Source organism: Castor canadensis, chromosome 1 (assembly GCF_047511655.1).
Source record: "Castor canadensis chromosome 1, mCasCan1.hap1v2, whole genome shotgun sequence".
In the NCBI taxonomy this organism is placed as follows: Eukaryota; Metazoa; Chordata; class Mammalia; order Rodentia; family Castoridae; genus Castor; species Castor canadensis.
Window position 1 is genome coordinate 149,198,833 of NC_133386.1, and position 23,024 is coordinate 149,221,856.

General features: G+C 43.3%; 1 protein-coding gene across 5 annotated transcripts in view; it reads right to left on the reverse strand.

Moving 5' to 3' along the window:
- Positions 1 to 3,738: 3,738 nt before the first annotated feature.
- The window catches only part of Irag1 (inositol 1,4,5-triphosphate receptor associated 1), a 113,309-nt gene continuing 94,023 nt past the window's right edge, over positions 3,739 to 23,024 (reverse strand). For 4 of the 5 annotated variants that reach the window (XM_074041345.1, XM_074041339.1, XM_074041334.1 and 1 more), the window contains 5 exons: positions 21,462 to 21,526; positions 14,696 to 14,779; positions 12,721 to 12,840; positions 11,353 to 11,487; positions 3,739 to 7,051 (listed from right to left, as the gene is read on the reverse strand). In XM_074041345.1, the coding sequence (XP_073897446.1) occupies positions 6,808 to 7,051; positions 11,353 to 11,487; positions 12,721 to 12,840; positions 14,696 to 14,779; positions 21,462 to 21,526 (648 nt within the window). In that variant the 3' untranslated portion in view covers positions 3,739 to 6,807. The remainder of the gene's footprint in view (positions 7,052 to 11,352; positions 11,488 to 12,720; positions 12,841 to 14,695; positions 14,780 to 21,461; positions 21,527 to 23,024) is intronic. The other variant, XM_020184350.2, reaches the window with a different exon arrangement.

Consider the following 23,024-nt stretch of genomic DNA (forward strand, 5'->3'; position numbering starts at 1 on the left):
AAATGTGGCAAAAAGGAAGGAAATATCCAGAGTCCTAGATATAGGATAATATCCAAATTTTAGTTTAAATTCTAACACTAATAATCTGTGTGACCTTGAGAAAGTCACTTAACTTCCCTGGGCTTCAGTTTTTATCACCTGTCAAAGAAGGAAACTATATTATATGAACATAAAAATAACATAACAGTATAATTTTATGGTACTTGCTATTACAAGGATTACTTTATATAAGTGAGTGTAGTTTACTATAACAAAACCATCTCCATGGTTTAATTAATTTAAAAGTTACGTAGTACAACCCAGTGACTGACAGGTGGTGGCAGGTATGGTGATAATGGTAGGCGTGTATGTATGGGGGAGATTTTACCACACATATTATTCAGATCTGGTGGCTCCTTCAGAGTCTGTGTGGCTCTGTGATCACCTGGTACCTCTTTTTATTTATTTATTTTTTGGTGGTATTGGGGTTTAAACTCACGGCTTCATGCTTGCAAGTCAAGCTGTCTTCCACTTGAGCCATACCTCCAGCCCTCAATTAGTAGTTCTGAGTTCTCTCCAGGACCTTCACATTGAACCAGCAATCAAATAAAGAGTGTACAGATAATGGTCCTGGAGATTGTTTTAAGGGTCAGGCCTGGGATAAGCACTTCTATCAATAGTCCATTGACCAGGACTTTGTCATATGTTCCCACCCAACTCCAGAGGAGTCTTAAGCTATCTATTGTGCCCAATAGTAAAAGGAAAAATGATTTGGTGAACACAGAGCAGTCTCTGCCACAGCTTACCCTTCTGATCACCCAATTTTGGGTTCATTGTTGCCTCTATTCTCAAGGGAGGCAATCCAAGGTCCTAGCCAGCTCAAAGTTCACAATGTGAGATGTGCTTAGTTTTCTCCATCAGGTCTAGCTATGGTACTCTGTGGTCTGGTGACCTATGAACTAAAAAAGTTATACACCACCTCCAAATGCAATGGTGGAACAGGACCTGTATGACCTCACTATGATTCCCCACATTTGAAGGGGAAGAATGGGAGTCACAGCAATCACTGGGCCACACTAGCTCAGGAACACTAATGAGAGACACTGGAGAGGTCTCTGCTATGGACCAGGTGTGGTTTGCACGTCTGTCCATTGTAATTGAAGAATTGATCTCCAGGATGGCACTGTGTTGGGAGGTAGAGCCTAGTGAGAGGTTCTTAGGTCACTGGAGACAGGAGGTGTTTCTTGTTTAATCCCTTTGGTTGTTCTCATGAGAGAGCTGTTGTACAAGGAATAGTCTGGCTCTCCTGTCTCATTTCCCTCTGCTTCTTAGCTTGGTGTGTGATTGCTTGCTCTGACATCCACTCTTGTCATTGCCATCTGCTCTTTGCTATGAGGTCCTCACCAGAACTGAACTGAAGCAGGCACCATGCCCTTGAACCTCTGGCACCATCAGGTAAATAAGCCTCTTTTTCAGCTTGTATCTCAGCTGCATGCTTGTAATCCCAGCACTGAGGAGGCTGAGGCAGGGAGATCATGAATTTGAGGCTAGTCTGAGTAATGTAGCAAGACACTGTCTCAGAAAACCAAGGACTAGGGATGTAGCTCAGTGGTAGAGCACTTTGCCTAGCATGCTCAGGTCCCTGGGTTTAATCCCAACACTGCAAAACCAACAAAACTTCTTCATCAGTAGCCTGTGTCAGGTATTTCATTATAGTAATGAAAAGCTGACTAATATAGCCATTGTATCAGTTCTCTATTGCTGTACAACAAATTACCACATATTTAGTGACTTAACACAACAACCATTTCATATCTCACAGTTCCCATGGGTTAGAAGTCTGTTTGGGTTCAGCTGGGTCCTCTGCTTTGGTTCTCACCAGACTGAAATCAAGATGTCTGCTGGGCTAAGCTTGTATCTAGAGGCTCTGGAGAAGAATCCACTTTCAAACTCATTCGGGTACATGGCAAAATTCATTTCTTTGGGGTTGTAGAAACGAGGTCTGTGTTTCTCAGAGGCCCCTCCATTTCATAGCTGTATGACACACTGAGTCCTCATAGTTCTCATCCTCTGTCTTTCATTTCTACTCTTAACCAGAGCAAGCTCTCTGCTTTTAAAGGGCTGATGTGATTCCATTGGGCTAACCTGGATAATCTCCTTAAGGGTCAACTGTACCATGCAATGTAACATGATAAAAGAACTTACAGTTCATATTTTAAAACTCTAGGGGTTGGGATGGGAGATCCTTAGGGGACTATTTTAGAAATTCTGCCTATCACAGACATTGATTAGGTCCTGGTTCTGCTTTCTGGGAGAAACTTCCACATCCACTGTTCTCTGTGGCCTTTGACTTTTCTGGGAGGCCACATATGAAGTAGACATTAGGGAGCATGCTGTTTTTGTGGGGAACATAGCTTTTGCAGTTTGTTTCCCACTGGTATAAGCTTAAGATCCCAAAAGTTGTTTTCTACTTGAGCAGTTGAAGGAGTTTTTAGTCCTGGCTTGTGTTGCTTTGCAAATAGGATTCCCTCACAAACATAGATATCTGCTCTATTTGCTTCCATGTGTCCACAATCACACTCCAAATTCTCTCTCAGTCATTATTCCTCAGATGTATTTCTTTCCTGTCCTTACCCCATGCCATTCTGTCTCTCTGACTCAATATACCAAGTTCATTTGGACTGCAAATGGAAGGACTATGCTCTGAATCTATTCTTGCCATAAGGCTGAGTTGATCCATTTAACTGAGAATTTTATCAGTTCTTTTTTTCTTTCAAAGCTCTTTTTAGTCTGTTTGGGATTTAGAAAGAGTCAGGTTTTCTAATCCTTCAATCCCTCAAAGTTCTGAATACTCTATATTCTTTTTCATTTCTGATTCCAAATAGCCAATTCTTTCCCAAGTGCTTCTTTTTCTTAAAATATCTTGTCAAAATCAGCCAATAGATGATCAAATACTTTGACACCTGATTGCCTCCAAACACTTCTAGAGCTATGGGCTATCTACCTACTGCTATTTGAGTCATCATGGGTAAGACATTACCAAATGTTTTTGTTTAGTTTACAACATGGGTCACTATGTTTCCAGCCCCTGATATTTGTTTTCTGATACTTGACTGCTAAGCCACTTCCTCATATTTTGTAATTAAAGCACCCCATTTTTGGTTCAAGTGTATACATTAGTCAGGGTAGGCTAGCTGCAATAACAAAGATTCCTGACTCTCAGTAGCTTAACCCACTAAATTTTTACTTCTTACTCATGTTACAGTTTAACGTTGTGAGTACCCATCAAAGACCCTGCTCCACCCAGTGGTTCTACCATCTTCTCAAGCTTGAGAGATCTCACCAGAATCCTCAGATTTTGGTAGGCAGAGAAGGGAATAAAGAGGATGTAGAATATTGTGTATGAGAGTTTGTGTTTAGGGAATGAGACACAACAGGTCCACATTCCCCTGTACCTGCTTGAAGAAAGACCAAAAACTGCAGGCAAGTCGTGGAAACAGGGTTGGTGAAAACTCAGCAGCCTCGACCATAGCAAAATGTATTAATTAAAAAAAAAAGTCATAGACCAGGAAAGTACAGGAAATTAGGACGAGGATCTGAAGAGGAACTGATCAGGTCCCTGTGAGGTGACCCAGGGTCCAATGACCCAGTGGCTAGGAATCTCTGGCTTGGTTCTGGAGGCACTAGTATCTGAAGAAAGCTAATTCAGGGCTGGAGTATGATTGTGGCTTGGCTCCATAAAATGAGGAGGCATTTGGCTACTGCCAAAGGGTTTGGAAATATGCTTTTATTTTAAACTCAGATATGTGACACTCTACAGTTCAATGTTAGCACACCTGTGTGAGGCTTAACAGTGTTAGGGGCTGACAGCCAGTGATACCCATATCCAGCATCTCCCTCTCCATTCCCCTTGCCAGGCTATGTGAGGGGATCAACACGTATGGTTTTGTAGCAACCAGAAAGTGAAGGCTCTACTATGAGGTGATGTCAACAATTATACAAGCAACATATCACTCTGCAACTGGAGGTAGGTGACCAGACTCCCAGGGCTAAGCAGAAATGTCATGTTTCAGAGGCATTTTGAGGGAACTTTTATTTAGATCAAAGTCATGTTGGAAGTACAGGGCGTTTCCATGCCATGACTGCTTTGGCACAGCCACAACTGCTTCAGGCCGATCTTTGCTTTCCGGAAAAGATGGACTGATGAGTACTTTTTCAGCCATATCCTTGTAAATATGGCTACTCTTATGCTCCCTGTTGGAGACGTCCTTTTCTTTGATGTTTTTTACTTACAATGGAGTATAGATGAGAGCCTGTGCTTAAAATACACTTGCAGGCCTCTCTATGGGGCTGCTGGGGGTGTAGGAGCTCTTTGCACCTGCCTTCCTTGCCTTTGTCTCACCTGGAAACAGGGGCAGGAACTTGTGGTCAAGTGGACAATGGATCAACTCAGCCTGGTCCTCCTTTTATGGAGGCTGAGATTGGACATTGGTCACCCAGAGTCCTGCCCCACAGCTGCTCTTTCTCTAGATCTCCATTCACAGCTTGTCTCTGGCTCTGAGAGGCTCATACACCTTATGATCCTTCAGTTGTATCTGGCCCCTCTGGAAGAGGCCAGGTAACCATCCACCTGTGCCCCAAAGTACCTCTGCCGTGCTCAGCACCTCTTTACCTTAATGACACATCCTTGGTCAACCCTGGCTTGGGTTTCTCTCTCAGTCATTTCCCAGCCACTGCAAAGGATGCCCTTTTCAATAAATATGCTGTTTTAAAGTGGAGCCTAGTCTGGGGATGTGCGTGGGAGTGTCTCTCTGACTGTGAGCCCTTGAGCTTGGAAATGGTGTTGTTGCTAGTCTAGTTTCAGCTACTCAGAGTAGAATGAGAAATATTGCAACAAGCTGAGGTCACAAGAAAGATGTGACTTTTCTCATGGAGATGGAGTGGTGATGGTGCTGTTATTAGAAAACTGAAAAATGTCACCTATCCAAGGCTCTCCACCACCTTGAATGTTCACTTGTTCTTTTGTCCAGCAATTAATGACACTCTCCGAAGTGTCAGCCACCCTGTTAGGTACCTACCCATGACAGGGGTAAGACATGGTGCTTGTCTTTGAGGAAAAAGAGGAGATAGATGCATAAATAAGTTATGATGATAGACTGTAGGTGCAGGTCAAAAATAAAGATACTTAACAGGTGCCAGAAAGCACAGAGGAGGGAAGTGGCCAGAAGAAAAGAGAATGGCTGGAGAAAAACTAGTGAGTGGAGATACAGAGCAATGAGAGAAACAGTTTAGTTTGGGAATCAGAGATGATCTGAGTAACTAAGGATGATTGGGGGAGTAGGACTGGAATGGAAGGCATGCAGTTTTGGAGGAGGCAACATGGTGTAGGGCTCAGGAGCATAGCCTCTAGAGCCAGGCCATTGGGGTTTCAGTGCTGCTCCATGATTCCTAGCTGCAGGTGCTTGACAAGTTTGTCTTTTTATGCTTCAGTTTTCTTGTCTGAAAATAGGAAGAGCACTATCCATTTCAGAGTTTTCTTTTTGTCGAGGACTAAGTGAGTGAATATCTATACAGTACCAAAACAGTGTGTGTGGCTCATAATAAGTTCTATATGAGTGTTAGCAACAAAAGCAAACAGTAACAAAACCAAAACAAAAGCAACCACAGCAGAGCTCACAGAGAAACCAATGCCCTGGCAAAATGGATGAGGGGTGAATAAAGGCAGTGGCTGAAAAGGTGGGGAGAGATGTCAAATGGGAGATGGGATGTGCTCCTTGGTTTTATGCTACATAATGGGGGCTTCTCTGGAGCATACACTTGGCTTGCAAGTCCCTTGTGCACTGAAGCCCTGGGGTGTACCTGCCCCTTGCATGTGGATACACACAGAGTGAGAGATGGAAGCAGAAGGCATGTTCTCCTTGCTCTCTGGAGAGGCGGGTTCACTGTCTACAATTACAGTTGAAGGGAGAAAACAAACAGGAAACAGACTGTGCTGTACAGTAGTTTAGAACTGGCTTCTGAATTTGCCATTTGAAGGCATGAGTTTTCAGTGTTTTTCAAAACATCTTCAGTTCATGTGGACAGCTCACTGAATAGGTGCCCAGTGACTGTCCCACACCCAGTGAAAATCTGTGGATTGGCTTGACATGGGTCTTATTGATCCAGAGCACACACCCAGAGCACATTTTCATAGGGTTGTTGGCTTTGTGCACATGCGTGTTGTGTGTGTGGAACGTGTACTGATGCATACATATTAATTCACATCTTTCCATTTCATTTCAAGCACTGAGCTAAATTCAGCATATGCATTTTTCTGAGAAACCTTTCCTACTCTGTGAAAAGAGGCTGTGAGTTCAAAAGGGAGAAGGGGAAGCTGAAAGATAGTCATGGAAAATGGGGAGATATTCATGTTGTCACTCCAAATTCCAGGTCTGATCCTTACAGTCAGTATTGGTTTTCAAGCACAATTCTTCCTGATAACTGACTCCAGAGAGAAAAAAAGAGGACAGTGAGCTTCTAACTGTCCCTTAGTGAAGGTGTTTCAGTTCTCCTGAACCATCTGAGCTAGGGTAGGAGACTTTTCCTTCAGCTAGAGTTCCTTGGTGAAGGTCACTTCATCCACTGCCTGTTTTCCCAGGGCAGTTTTGTTGATCTTTCAAGAACATTAAGTTACTGTGTTTGAATAGCTCTTCACTATGGCTACTCCAAACCAGGCACTGAGTGTGAAGGAAGCCCTCCTCATTCCATGATGAGATGGGTGGCAGCATGTCCACACCTGGGCCTGACACACTATACTCAGGGGCAGGGTCGTGGGCTGAATTAGGTTTCCTACTGTTCTGTAGGTTGCTCTTGCTGGAGTCCTGAGCTCCACCAGGAGTCCCTCTGGGCTGCCGAGCAGGTGGATCTTCCTAGGGGCCCATCAGCCTGCTCCACACAAGAGTTATAGGATTTGTAGAGCCCCAGCACGATAGTCAAGACCAGCATCACAGCAGCCATCATCCAGATCACTTGCCAGTGCTGACACAGTTTGGGATACATGACTTGTAAGAAATGGACCAATTCTTCAAGTTTGCTGTCAATAAAAAAACAGGCAGAGATTTAATAGTGGGCACATATATGACGTCTCTGTCTGGGAATACCTTCTATGCTGCCAAGAGCAGCTTTTAGCATCACCTGGCAGCGATTATTCAAAATACCCCAGGCCTCCTGAATGAGAATCTTTGAAGTTATGGTGTAGGAATCTGTAGTCAAACTTCCTTAGGTGATTTTGTGGTCCATAACTTTGATGGTGGGTGCTACTGATCTGGAACACTCTATTGCTTCTTTATCATTTACCTACTCACACATGCTCGCAGCTACTGATAGCTGCCTCAGTGTAGAAGGTTAGCCAATGTACGCTCCCATGGATCCAGACAGGACCAGCATCTTCTCTGCACTCAGCTGTATTAGTGATTAGTTCCAAGTCTTAAACTAATCCCTTCCTCGGTAATGAGATGCATAATTCATTGTTCTCAGTCCCACCTCTGAGTCCAGAGTGGAAGAACTGTGCTGAACTCTCAGCAGTAACTTGATTTCCAGTGATAAATGACAAGATGAACCTCAAGAGTTCACTTTGAACCACTCCAAAGGCAACCAGAATATGGGTAGCCTCTAAACAACCTGAGTGGCTCATTTAGATGTTTTCTAAACTTCATATTCTTTCTCCAATTTCTCCCTCCTCCTCCTCTTCCTTCACTCTCTCCCTAATCTCTGCTCTCTCTTCCTTCCTTCCCCTTCATCTCGCTCTCCTTTGTACCTCTCTCCCCCTCCTCTTTTGTTTTGTTTTGTTACTTGTTACTTGCTACGTGGTCCAGGATGGCCTAGGACTCTGCATCAGTGCTGGGATTACACAGTGGCATGCACCACCATGCCCAGCTCCCCTCCATTTTTGTTGCTTTTCCCTCTTGTTTCTTTCCCAACTGCCTTTCAAAATAGTGACTAGTGAGAAGATGTTTGGTCAGAGCCCCATACCAGTGCTCTCTAGAGAAGGCCTGAACACATTCATCAAGCTAGATCCTGTTTTTATTTATTTTTTATTGGTTACAGAAGTAAAACTTTTGTCTTGCTGAGTGACTCTTGGGTGTTTCTTCTGATCATTGTTTTAGATCCTGTTTTTAATCATAGTTTTTTTTTTCTTTTAATAAATTGAGATATGAGACTACGGAGGATTACCAAACCAAATAGGTGGGGGAGGTGACTGAAGGATTCCTGAAGACCCCAAGGCTCACAGAGATATGGCAGCACTCTGGCCAGTTGGAAGCTCTAACGCAGAGTTAGTAAAAAATGGATGACTTGCCATGGATTGAAAACTCAAAAAACACCTCCTTTAGAAATTGGCCAGATGGCCAGACTGCTTGCCTCAGATTCTAAGGCTAAGTCAAGAGAACAGTGATTGGTTTCTCGTCCATGTGGGAACCCCATCAGGTCATTTCAGGTACAATTAAACAAAGCAAGAAAGTGAGCACATTAGCTGATGTGAAAATCATTGACTATTTTCACAATTGCTGGGAAGGGAGGCATCAGAAATGCAAGCTTATTTCCTTTCAGCTCTATTTAGATTAATTAGATTCTACTTAAACATAGTTGGAAGCCAAAATGGAGTTTTTCTTTGCAGCTGTATTTCCATGCTCCCAAACAGGCTGCTGGAGTTGGGGAGAATTCCCCTCTAAATCCACACTTAAGAGACGCCACAAAGCAGGAGGCCAAGGTCAGCTTTGTGATTCTTGGCTGGTCACCCATTCCAGCCTATTTTAGGTTAGATACAGAATTTACATTCTTCTGTTTTTTGTCCAGCTACCAAGCCATCAGCACTTGACAATGGTGACATACAGCACAACTTCTGTTTTCTGACTGTTGTTGGAAGACATCAGCCGTAAGTAAAGTCATCTGCCACAGCATCATTCTAACCCTGTGGAGCAGGTTTGAACAGGTGCTAGGAGAAAATCTAATTTTATGTCACACGTTATGGGTCTCAGTTGTTCAGTGTATTATAAATGTCAGAAGACTGTGTTCTCTGTTTTACTATTGTTAAGATACTGAGTTGATTCACCTAAAGTTCCTTTAAACTAATCCTCCAGAAAGCAATATTTATAATGGATTGCATTCTTACATATAACAGTGAAGAAACTCAGACTTTTGAGTTTGAGGTTGAAGCTCTTAAAATACGGGGCCAGCTGCTGGGCTTAGCTCAGTATTATAAAAGTAGGACACAGAACTTGTAATAACTTCAGACATTGCTTGTTAGTGAGGTACCAACATTTCATGGGGAAGTCATGTTAGAGTGCAGGAGCCTGCAGGCAACTCTGGGTGTAAGAGACTCAGGATGAGATTGTCTGGCATTGAAGATGACAGCACTCAGGGCTGTCTGTCTTGGGTTACAGGTGAGGAAGGGACCTTGTGACCATGTGTGGCCAATTTGTATGATAGCAATGTCATCCCTTATAGAGAAGATGTTGCCACACTGCTGGGCTTGAAAGGGTGAAGCTACATCCCTGTACTGAAGGATGAGGACACTTGTGAGCACCATGCTTAGGCCTGCTAACTGCCACCTAAGGAACACATATGCTCTCAAAACCAAAATGTAAAACTGAGAAGGAGTAAAGGTTGGAAGACCAGACAAGGCCGCTCAGGATTAGCAGGACCAAGAGGACATTCTCAGAAAGAGACCCAGACAAAGCCATAAAGCTTTCACTGGGGTTTCATGAAAGGGGTGATTGCTGCCAATTGCTGAGATAAGTTAGCTAGATAAGGCCTCTGCTTTGTAAACCAGACTGTTTATATTCTATGTACGCTCTCTGTTTATTTCTCTTTTGTTCTTTCTCAGTGTTTGGAAGCTCTAGCCTGTTTTAGCTATTTTCAGGGTGCCAAAGGAAGGCACCTTTTGTTCAGGCTTGGGCTTAACAATTTTAGAGGAGAAGAAGGCAGTATGGTGGCTTGAAAAATAAAAGCAGAGGACACCCAGAGGGAGGTGGGGTGGAGAGAGAACAGGACTCAGTTGCTTGGAGAAGGGGCTGTGCTTTCATTGTTAAACTTGAGCTTCTTTTATTAGGGGAGGAAGTGCCGGCACAGGCTGGGATAGCATTTTCCCCATTTCTCCTGGAGAGCTCTTCCCTTGAACAATGGGGTTGGACCCAGGTAGGCTGGGACAGCTCCTTCTAGTTGAATTGTCCACCAGTCGGCTCCGGTGATGGCTCCTATATGCTTTGAGGCATAGCCATCTGGCTTCTAATCTTCACTTACTACCTAATTCTTTGTGAGTGAGTGAGTGAGTTCCAGGGTTTGCCAGCAAGGAGGCATAGACATGTGCTCTGTCCCAAGTTCAGCAGCTGACCAGGTAATTATTTTGTCTGTAGATAGCCCAAACATCTAAAATTAAAGATTTCTGTGCATTGTTCCAAGTTTTCTGTGACTGTATTTTTAAAAAGAAAAATTCATGACTTGTGGTGTAAATGTCCTAATAGAAATAGTAGGGCAGAATATATGCAATTGGGACCATCCTGAAAATCCAAGATGTTGGTGTGGTCACTAGATCTATAAGGCAGAAGGACTTCTATGGGTACCAGTTTATTCTGTCCCTAAGGGCATACTTCTATGGGATAATCTCGGCCTAGCAGGGCTGAGACCTCATCACACAGAATGCCCTTGAACAAGATGAGGTGATTTCTCCTATTCTGCCTTCTCAAGACTGGGTAGCACTATAAATGGGACAAGATGCAGCACATATCAGCTCTTTATCTTCATGTTATGTTTCCCCCAATGCTTTACAGACAAATACACTTGCAACATGAAGTATCTTTAAGAAAAACCCAAATATTTCCAGTTCAAAGTGAAGAAGCTGTGTAGATGACCACACAAGATGGAAGGGGCCTGTTGGAGTCTCTCCTTTGCCACTGAGCTAAGTTTGTCCCAGTGTGTTCCCTATTCTTGTGCTTGTAAGAAACCCCCTTTAGTGTCTCAGTCAGCTCCCTTTGTCATGGCTCTTTTGTGGGAATGGCTGGGAAATGAGCTGACCACAGCATGGCTAGAAGGGAGTCAACTAATTGTCCTTCGTCCTTTTTTGGCTCCTAAGAGCTCTTGATGACTGTCTGCTCTGCCCATGACCATCTTGACCCCTCAGCTCTTGCAAATGTCCCAGTTGTTAACTATTTTGACTCTTGATTTCTTCTACTTCCTTCTCAAGTAAGTGCCCTGCTGGTTTCTGTTAGCCACTCACTTGGGATCCAGACCCACGGCTATCCCAAACTGGCATTTCCAGAGATTTTTGGGCAATTCGTTAATTAAATGAATTGTAACTCATTTCAGCAATGGCATGGTCTCCAAATGCAGGCTTCCCACCTGCTTCTCTGGTCCTTTTCCTCGTCCTCAGTTTCTTCTACTTCCTCAGGTTCCTCAGGACTCTCACTCTTCTGTTCTTCTTCATCCTCCTTCAGGTCTTGAAGTTCTTTGTTCTTCTTGAGACCTTCCTGGTATCTGGAGATTAAAAAAAATAATAATAAAAGCAATTGAGTCTGAAATGGCCAGACATGGAGCATCCTTTCCTGAGTTCCTGGAGGAGGGGACTCAAGCACCTTCAATAATAACGCACTTCCTGTGGTTCCACACAACAGGAAAAAGCTGGGAAGCTCTACTGGACCCCAGCATGGCTCATGTCAGTACAATTTCCCTCAATCCTCAGTCATCCTTCCTGTTTATGTGACAGTGAGACAAACTGACAGGGAAAAAATGTGAGACAGGGTCTCCTGCCTGGGTTCTTGTCCTACAAAACATTCTACAGAGATAAGATTGCATCTGCTCTCTGTGTAATCTGTGGCTTCAGCTTTGCAGCTGTAAAACAGAGAAGGTGACCCCAGTGCACAGGGCATTAGAATGTTTTTCAGACATGTCAGGGCCTGACCTAGAATGGCATTCAGTAAATGGTCACAAATCCCAAGCTTTCTGAGGGCGGACTACAGTTGTGGGTGAAAAGACAGACTTTCCTAGAGAGAACCTTCTGATTTCCTTCTTCAGGGACTAGTGCTGCCCTGAACATACTCTGTTTACTTGTCCTACAACTGGGTTTTTAACTCCAGCAGTCTGGCTTGGACGACTTTACCACTGTGTGTGACTGACACATAGAAGGCCCTGGATTTTGTGCCCATGGGAAGCTGCCTCTTCCTCAGGGATCACAGGGGTGTCATGCCAGGTTGGAGGTGATTTTCTTCCTGGAGGTCTAGGCTTGTGCCCTGCTCCATGCTGTCTTCCAGTGGCTGACAGCTGTCCCTAGCGCTACTGAAGCTCATTTAGAGAGGGGGATGGGTGAGGTAGAGGGACTCCAGTTCACAGGAGGAAAGGACGACCAGGGCAGTTCTAGGAAGCGGAGTTGCAGCTGCTCCTGGACATCGCTGGCACATGTGTCAGGAAGCCTCAGGCACCACCAAGAGGAACCTACCCTGGGCCCCTGATTTCCAGACCATTCTGGGCAGTAGCACTCTTGTGGCTTTGAGCCCAAAAAGAGAGTAGTCTAATTATCGACCTACCACACCCACTGACCCTGCTTCCTTCTGTCCTTCCTGTGGAACAATCTCACTCCTTCCTATGTAGTTCCTCCCTGAGGCAAGGAGGCCCTGGGGCCACTGGTTGCTTCCCTAAGAAACAGGAGAGGCCGTGGGAAGTTATCTTCTGAGACCTGCCAGGTGCCCTTAGGGTGGCTGAGGTCTGACTCACCCCTTGTTGTAGGCTTCTTCCTCCACCCTGGTCTTGGTCTCTTGGCTTATCTCCTCCAGGCAGCTCGGCGGTGGCACGGGAGCTGAGGCTTCACAGTCTGCCTCCCCATTTGTCTTTCCACTAGTGAGAAGAGGAAAGTATAGGGCGTCATTTCAGGGAGAGGATGAACATCTGCAAACAAAACCATGTCTTTGGCCTGATTCCTGGTTAGAAGTGAGGAAGCCAAGTTTAGGACTCTTTCAGTACATTTCAGATTTTTAAAAATCCTTCTACCCTGAGATAAGATTTTATAAAAGGCCCCACTCCATGAACCCTCCCCAGACCAACAAACACTGCATCACCTCCTCTTTTCCTTGTGCTCCCAATCCACCTTTATGCTTATTCCAAGTGCTGTGGTGAGTGGACAGATATGAGGAGCTACACAGTACTGAGATGAGAAAAACAAGAGCAGACCAAGACATTCTAGATCATTCTGTAGTCTACCTTGATCCTCATGACCCTATAGTCAATCTTTCAACTGTCTTCTCAGTATAATTACAATGAAGTCATAGGTTCATGACAATGAGGAATTGCAAAGGAGAAAATAAGAAAATGGTTTTTGCAAAGGTGGAACCTAGCAGAAGAGAATGAGCACTCCCCCTCCAAAAAAAGGGAAAGAAGAAAATGCAAGTAGTTACAATTTATAACATTTATGAACAGAAAATAACAAGGAGAGAATGTATTTATTGTAGATGGTCAGAAAAGGCTGGAATCAAAGCATGGGCCTGAAAGATGAAAGATGGTCAGCCATATACATAGCACTAGAAGACCATCTCAGGCAGGACAGGCAGGATGTCTGAAGATTGAGACACAATAGTGCTAGGAAACCTGAGGTGCTCAGTGTGGCAAGAGTTAAGTTTTAGACAGGATGAATTTGTGGTATGTGTTGAGGTATCCAGAAGAGATACCAAGTGGACAGTTGGATATGGCCAAGTGAGGCAGAGAAGTGGTCTCAACTGGAGATATTCACCTGGTGTCATCAGAATATGAATGCTGTTCAAAGCTAGGGGAATGGATAAGATTGTGGCGGGGGGAGTCAGCAAGAGGAAAGATGAGAGGAGGATTCCAGATATTTACTTAGCTCAGGTAGAGAAGGAGGAACACACAGAGCTGAAGAGGCAGGAGGAAGCCAGGAGAGTGTACAGTTTTGGGAGCCAGGGGACAAATGTATGTCACTATTTTCTGAGAGTGTGAATCTGAAGGGGACAAACTGACTTATTAAATTTGATAATGGAGAGGTCATGAGGAGCCTTGAGGTAACATTGGGAGGCAAGGACAGGTTGATGGGTTAATAAAGAAAAAAGAGGTGAGCAAGGCGGAGCCACAGGCAGTCATTTGACTTGGAAGGGGAATAGAGGAGTGTGTTGGAGTGCTGCTTCAGAGATGAAACCCCATCTGAATGCAGGCAGAAATGATCCAGCATAGAGGATGAGAGAAGGCAATGACCAAAGGAACCAAGACCTTAGAAAGGCAGAGAAACCTTTCATTGATTATAACAAAGGGAGGAAGAAGGTAAAGAGAGTGGGATGGAGATTGGTGAAGGAAGAGGTCCTATTGGTGGCTGAAAAGTTCTCTGTTAAGTGGAAGGCAAGGTTGTCTGCTGAGGGTGAAAAGTAGAGGGCCTGGGAAAGGTTGAGGAGAGACTAGAAAATGTAAGAGGGACACATGGGAACAAAGCGAAATAAAACATTCTAGAAAAATCATAGTAGGATGGCTGGGCATGCTGGGACCTCACTGGTGGTATGAATGGGATCACAAGTTTGAAGGAAGTGTCCTGACAGCCATGTTTTCCTACAGATCTGGCAGTCCACTGGGGTGTCCAAAATCCCAATGAGAGTAATGTTGTCATGGAGGAGGCCTCAAATAAGGCAAAACTGTGAGCAGAGCTTTCCAGCCGGGACACTGAGACATCACAGCTGCCAGCCACCCCCCTCACCTCTCAGGCAGAGCTTGGGAGTGCGCCTTCTGTCTGTTCCCCATTCTTGGCCTCAGTGTTCCATCTCTCAGTTTTCCCTCAGACCTTGAAAATTTACATTTCATTAGGCTGGAAACCAAAACCCATTGTGAACAAGAAAGATAACACTCTAAAAATACCACTATTCATAACATTACTCCCTTTGCAAATTCATTATCCACTCCCTTCCATGTGACCCTTGTCTAACGTGCAGTTTCCTATTTGTCCAAATGATTGGAGCAAGAGAAGAAAAACATAGCTACAGCCAAGGGCAGGATAGTAATTCCTTCATGAAATATATTTATATATTAGAAATGAAATATTGACATCAGACTTTTAATTTCTTTCCTCTACAGCTGTAGAGGTTCCTTAATGTTAAGTAAGTATGAAGGATGTGTAGAGGAAGAGAACTTGCCTGAGGTGAGCTTGGGTTCAAACCTCAGCTCCAACACACACAAATTATTTAACCCCCTTGAACTTCAGCTTCCTTAACTGTAAAATGGGATTAATAATACAGACTTGATGGTGATGGTATAAGAATTAAAGAAGATATAAGTAAACTTTCTGAAATAGGATACTCAACAAATTATACCTATTATTGTTATATAGTAAATTTATTGGTAAATGTTAGAAGCAATTTGAGCTTCTTCTAAACATGATCCATTAAAAAATATAAACTGATAAACTATCAGGCAATTATTCATATCTTAAAGAGAGAACTTGAAGCCAGGCACTGGTGGCTCATACCTATAATGGGTGACCGAGATTGGGAGGATCAAAGTTCAAGGAGAGCCTGGACAAATACTTTGAGAGAATCCATTTTCAAAATAACCAGAGCAAAATGGACTGGTGATGTGGCTCATGAGGTACAGCACCTGCTTTGCAAACATGAAGCCCTGAGTTCAAATCCTAGTCCTATCAAAATAAATAGATAAACAGATAGAGAACTTGATATGTATTACTGACACTTTAGAGTCAAATTAACCCTAAATGTGAACCTTAAATTTACATAAAGTTGTTCTAACAAATTTCTCAGGTGTATGTCCAATGTGTGTCTAACATGCTCATGCACCTTAGAGTTTTGTTGACAAAAATGACCACAAACAAGACTTTCACTGTGCTTGGATCACTGCTCTCTTGAGACTGGGACATTTTGCTGACAGAACCAGGAAGCCAGTTTTACTCAGCCTTCTACATATGGGTCTTCTGTCCATTTCAGCTGTCCTATGGGGCCTTCATATACAGTCTCTCATTGGTCTTCCCAATGTAAGAAGAACTAATACTGCATGTAGGGCTCTGTTCTGAGATCTCAACGTTAATGGATGACTCTATAAGGTATTGTCCTCAGTTTGACAGGTGAGGAAACCAAGCTATAAAAAATTAAATAACAAGCCCAGGATCATACAATCAGTGTGTGAAAGAGCTTGAATTCAACTCTATTCAGGTAGACACTCATCCATGCTTTTGGCTGCACCATGTGCCACCTATACAGGGTGTTATACTTCCTGATAGGCAAGAAACTCAAACTCATGTTAAGTGACTTGTCTATGATCATATTATTAGTGCTGGGACTCTCACTTTGGTCTTCTAATTTCATGTCACCTTCCAGGCCTCCTTAAGCCCTCCCTTTCTTTTTTTTTTTATTATTCATATGTGCATACAATGCTTGGGTCATTTCTCCTCCCTGCCCCCACCCCCTCCCTTACGACCCACTCCGTCCCCTCCCTCTCCTCCCACCCCCTCATACCTGGCAAAAACTATTTTGCCCTTATCTCTAATTTTGTTGAAGAGCGAGTATAAGCAATAATAGGAAGGACCAAGGGTTTTTGCTAGTTGAGATAAGGATAGCTATACAGGGAGTTGACTCACATCGATTTCCTGTGCGTGTGTGTTACCTTCTAGGTTAATTCTTTTTGATCTAACCTTTTCTCTAGTACCTGGTCCCCTTTTCCTATTGGCCTCAGTTGCTTTTAAGGTATCTGCTTTAATTTCTCTGCATTAAGGGCAACAAATGCTAGCTAGGTTTTTAGGTGTGTTACCTATCCTCATATCTCCCTTGTGTGCTCTCGCTTTTATCATGTGATCAAAGTCCAATCCCCTTGTTGTGTTTGCCCTTGATCTAATGTCCGCATATGAGGGAGAACATATGATTTTTGGTCTTTTGAAGCCCTCCCTTTCAATAGAAGTCTTTTCCTGGAGCTAAGTGGTGTATGGGGTATAAGGTATGTATTGTGTGAAGCCAATTTCAGCTGTAGGCTGGACCACAACCAAGGACACTGTCCTTCCTCCACAGGCTGCTGGCTAGAGTACGAGATGGGTGGGAGGGCCTTTGTTTAATCTGGGGCAGGGGGGTAGGAGTGAGGGTGGGGGGATTGCACAGTGTTTTCAGTGTTTGTCATCATCTTCTGAACTTTAGACTTGGCAATTAGTTCCCTAAATATCTTCTTCAACTACTTGAAAGTTTCTCCTCATGCACCTTTAAGACTCAGCTCAAACCCTTCTCCTCTGTGAAAGTTTTGCTGATGTCTTCCCCTCTCCCACAGTCTCTGGTTAAAGTGGATTGGATATTTCTGTCTCTCTGTCTCTGTCTCTGTCTTTCCCTATAATAGCATGGATCAAGAAGGCATTTTTTTCATATGTCTGTGATCACATGGGAGGGTCTGTGTTTGAGTCAGAACAATGCTCGGTGCACAGGAGGTGCCTTTAAGTGTTCATCGAGTTTCCTTGACTTCACTATAATTTATCTATTCCCTACCTACGAATCTTGTGAAATGGACAGGTCCCCTTGGTAAATTGTGATTTCTTGAGAACTTGGTGTTTGGGTTGGGCTAAAAGGAATCTGCATTCATGCTTATAAAGTAGAACTGAGCACAACTTGTGCCTACCCTAGGGATCTCTGGGCCAAACCCTCACGGAGCTAGGCATCTACTCCCAGCCTGACATCCTGTGCCTTTTTTCTGAGGTGGTTCATTAAAATGTGGTTCACTGTTTTCTCAGAGCTACCAAGTCAAAAGTGTTTGTCATTGTGCTCAGCTCTTAGTAATAAAAGGGGCTGATTCATCAAAATATGTTGTTGGCCAGGTAGGTATATTAGATTCAGTTTTCCCCACATAGCAAATAATATTTGAAAGTGACTCCTATCCTTTCCAATAGACATATCTATCTCTTGGGCACAGCAGTGTTTCTGAGACCCCTCCTCCCCCCAGCTCCTTCTACTAAGCCCAGTCCAGTGGACCTGAGGAAGAGAATCTTCTTACTCTCTGTTACTCAGTCCCACATTCCCAGGTTCATATGAGTTTATTGGGGGATAATTTGCTCCAGAATATTACCAACAGGAGGGCTTGCTTACTGTACAAGTTTAATGTCATATAAGATCTTTAAATAATTTACCTTGACTGCTTCCAAAGTACAGATGTGCTGTTAGAGATCATAGTTAACACTGCAGTGTGATTCACCAGCATAATGGCCACTTTTATGAAACTTGTTCTGGGCCTTCTTTCTGAGGTGATTCAGTCCCACCCCAGTTTTGCTGGTCCCTCAGTGACTGGCTCTGCACACACCCTATCTTTGCTACCCCCAGTCAACCCTCCTCTCCATTCCCATCCAGTTATAGGTTCTTCCAAAAGAGCCCTTAAATCCATCCTCTTCTCTTTAGTCATCCTGAACTTTTCCCTGTTCTTCTAATAAGAGATCAAGAGCACAAGCTATGCTATCTACTGCTGTGTAAACTCAGGCAAGTGACCATGTCTCTGCACATCAGTTCCTCATCTATAAGAGAGGGATAGTAATGTATACCTACTTCATGGAATTATTATGAGGATTAGATAAGATTCTTAATATACAGTAATTAGTGATGTGCTCAGCATATAGTGAGTATGTACTAAATAGTAATTGTAATTATCATCATCATTATCATTCTTGAATACTCCGTACTTTATTTGGTAAGATCCTGGAAGACTGTTAACCTCTTGTTCACCAACTTTATCATGTAACCTTTAGGTTTCAAGTAAGTTCCTAGGGGGAAATCTTTTCTAAGCCTTTCCTTGCGCCATCCTACACCCATACTGGGTTAGATGCTCATTTCCTTGTGTGTTGTTCTCTTAGCAACTTATACTTATGGCAACACCCACTACACTGTCTGACTTTTCCCACTAGAGTAGAGCTCCTTGAGAGCATTCCATGTGCCTGGCCCTTGATGAGTGATTGTCAAAGGAATGAAAGAATAAAAGATTATGAATATGCAGATCTTCCTAAGTGTGAAACTGCTCTTGACTTTGTTCTGTTTTAACTTTCAATGTTAACTTTAAACATCGCTCTCTATCTATATATTTCTTTAAGTCTACAGGTTCCCAAGCCATTGTTAAGTAGAGAGCATTTTCTTATGAAATGACCTAGAAGAACAAGGCTCAGAATTCTCTCACATCACACTGGGTATGCAGTCAGCTCCCCTGCATGTGCTTGTGATCTGGCCACAGGCTATTTGCTCTTCCTATCATGTGCCTAGCCAGTTCCCTTCCTACTTAGTTACTGAATGCTTGAGAAATAAAGAATCATTTTAATGTGAAGTTGAATGCAGCAATGTGGAAAGCAATGCCTATTAAATTAAACTCATTATTTCTCTTCAACATTCGGATAGGGTAGCTAGAATTCATGATCACTGTATAGAACAGAACATATGAATTCATTTTCATATTGTTTCTTATTGTTAGCTACTTGAGAATCTAATAGTTTCCAGTTTCATGAATTCAGATGGAAATCACTTAGCACGTTTTATAAATCCAGAGGGACAAGCTGTCATTAGTCTCGAGTCACTCCTCTTTTCAATATTCCCTTCCCTCTTTGCAGAGATCTCATTTGGGTGCATTCCCAGCAGGTGAGTCAGCTGCAGGCCACATGACTAGTAGCGACTTCTGGTCAGCCTTTGGAAAGAGCTTCAGACTCTTTGCTGGGAGCCTTTTGCCTGACACGCCTTGATTCTCACTCTGGGCCTTTCTCTCCTGATCCTAAACCCCTGGAAAGTTGATGCCACCAATAATCTTCATTGACACTCTAGATTTGGGGCTGCTGTCTGCTGTCCCCAACTTTGCACCCTAGATTCTCCTACCAAGGACAGCTCATGTGATAATCTCCACTGCCTTGTACAGAAGCTCAAAGCTAGGTGAACAGTAGCTATAGAGCCCAGGCCTTGCCCCACTGCATTAGGGTCTGTTGCGGGAGAGGAAGGTCTTCTGCCTTGACTGGCTCTGTAGGCCTAGAACTGGGGATAGGGAATGATGGGGGCCCTCTGGAATGGGATTAGTGTGCCCAAAAGTGAGGTTGACAGGGACCATTTTGGTGATCTCACTGAGAGTATATTTATGGAGCAATTTAGAGACCATGGACTAGGCACTATCCCTCTAGGGACTTGGTAAGATTATGCAGCCTGGTTACTTCCACATGGTGGTTAGTTCATCACCTCTTGACAATTTCCCTGCAGTGATGGAGAAGAGAGAGGAGGGGGGAAGATATACTTCATAACATGGAGGACCTGTAAACTTGTAGGCAGTGAGGTGTCAAAGGGGGTAAATACTAGGCAAACTGTGACACTAATCCAAGGGAGTCACTGAGAGAGGAGTGGGCAGTTGCACACACAGAGAGGTGAGAAACAGGCTGAGCTTGGAAGTGGGGAGTTTGGGAGATTGTCTACATTGACAAGGGGACCGGCATTTACATTCCTTGTCAGGTCAAGCAAAATTTTCTAACAGCAATGGTAAATGAAGGACTAAAGCTGTCTCAAGGCAAGGAAGAAGGAAGGATAAGGTGTAAGTTCCACCAAGTGAGGAAAGACACGAGGGGAAGGTTCTGAGAGGCGGCAGCTGCAATCCAGATGTTTTTCAACAAGCAAATGAAAGAACTTGAAAAGTAAGTTATAAACTTCTCTGAGTACATAGAAACAGTCTGTCTTCCTCTGGCTGAAGATGAAAAGACCTACAAATAGCCTAGGTGCCTAGAAAAGTCAGGCAAATCAGACACAGTTGGCTGCCAACCCAATACTCATCTTCCTTCCTCCTTTCTATCAGCAATACAATTTTGTTTGGGAATTTACTCTTCTTCATGAAGTTGCTGTGTTTCCGGAGAAGGTGATCCTCCCCCCAACTCCAGGAGTAGTTTAAGCCCTTAATGACAATTCCTTTCCCAAAGCCTATGGTTGGTTTAGAAAGCTACTATCTTCCCAGCTTGCCAATGAAGTAAGAGGGAAGGCTGTGAAAGCCTTCTGGGTTCATGCCCAAGAAAGAAAATGGGGGAGAAATGGTGCCTATCATATTCTAGAGATATTGTCCTGTCTAAGATCCCTGGAATTAGCAGCTATGATGAAGTCAACATGCAAAGTGGCCAGAGGCAAGGAATTGTAGGACTGAGCTGGAGCCCTGCCATGCCCCACAGCAGCAGCCCCACCTCTGTACTTGTTATTCAAGTCCTATTGAGTTGGGGCTTTCTTGTGTCCCTAAACCAAAGAACCCCAACCAACATCTCCCTTGGGCTCTTCTTACATTGGGTGCCCTGGGCCTCATTCACAGCATCTTCGTGGTCTGAGAATTTTGCAAAGTGGGTCTGAAATCTCTGTGGGTCTCAGAGTCTCGTTCATTTCCTCTAGAACTTAATTTTCTTTCCATTGCATTTTGGGGTTGAGGATAGGAGGAAAGACGATGAGCTAGGGAAACTTTCCTTAGGGATCCCCAAACATTAACAGAAAAATTGACAAACTTACTTTTCCAAAAGTGCAGGCAGTGCTGGGGTGACAGGTAGGTTGCCTTTCCCATTGGGTGATTCTGACTGGAGACAGAAAATTAAGGATGAGCAATGAAGGAGGAACCCAGGGCTGCTGGGTGATGATGGGGAAAGGCTGCTACTACCTCTCCTTTTTCCCTCATTCTTCCACTTTCAATCTGCATCAGAGTCCATGTGTTCACCCTTTCCCTCAGGCCTTCCCTGTCCTCTTGTCCCCAGGGTCCTGTCCCTCTAGGGCACCTATGGCTTGCTCCTTTTCTTCTCCTCTTCTATATTTCCTTGAGTGAAGAGCAGAGTTTATACTCTAAGGCTCCATTCTGGAGGGAAGCCATGAGTTTTTCTATGTCCTGTTTCCTGACTATGACAGAACACCAATGGGCAGGCTACCAAATGCAAGTCTTATGTTCCCCAGAATGGACCTGCACAAGTCATTCACTGCCCCCAGAGATAGGGCTCCAAGCACAACTGTCAGGAGATACCTGTCATGCTACATGCTCAAGCCAGCAGAATTTCTGTATAATCAATTCCCCAAGTTGCCCATGTTCTGTTGTTGCAGTGGATATGACTTAAGAAGTGTTTCTCAACTCTGGCTTCACCAGAATCATCTGGGGGAACCTTTTAAAAGTACAGAACCACTCCAGAGTCTTAGTGTAGGCAAGGTGTTTTCCAAATACTCTTTGTGGTTTTAATGTAGAACATTGGTTGCTGACCACTGGTCTAAAGAAATCTGTATTTGGAAAGCATATTTATGCATTTAGGTAGAATATGGAAAATAGGTCTGTTGAAACACACTAAGCAGCTCTTCCCATTCTCCTTTTCAATTTTTTCAGGTTGCTTTGTATTAGTGATTTGCGAGTTCAAGTTCATTTCATAGATGGCTGAAATACTGAATGTGAAAAGAGGTGAAAGAAACTTGAGAGCTATTGTTACCCATCAATGCCACAATACAGCTGGAATCTACTCTACCAACAGCTTTACACAATCAAATTGTTTCTTTATTATATAGTAGTGTTAATTAAGGATTTAGAGAAACCACTGGAGAAAGAATAGTTTCAGAGAGAAGTAACCATATATATGTAGGATGGGGATATGGAAAATGTTTTCTTATATAGAAACTATCTTTGTTTAAAGACATTGAAATGGATACTTTATTATCTATACATTCTTTCTATAGAAATATAAAGTCATCAAGAATAAAAGCTATCTTTTGTGCCATTGTCCAGAGATAACCATTACTAATAGTTTCACATATATCCTTCCTGAACTTTGTCTCTCTACAGATAGACACACATTTGGAATTATACAATAAATATACTAGTTTGCATATATATATAATTTAAATTTCTATTTATAGAATAAATTATAGACAGTAATTCTATCCAATAGAAACTCTTTACAGTGATATCCATAATTTATTCACCAGTCTCTGGTTCACTGGGTTGTTTTCAGTGTTTTGTTGTTATAGACAATGCTGAAATGAATCAAGGCAGGACAACACTGGGTTTAAGAACTTAGGCTCTAGGATCAGAGAGCTGAGGTTCAA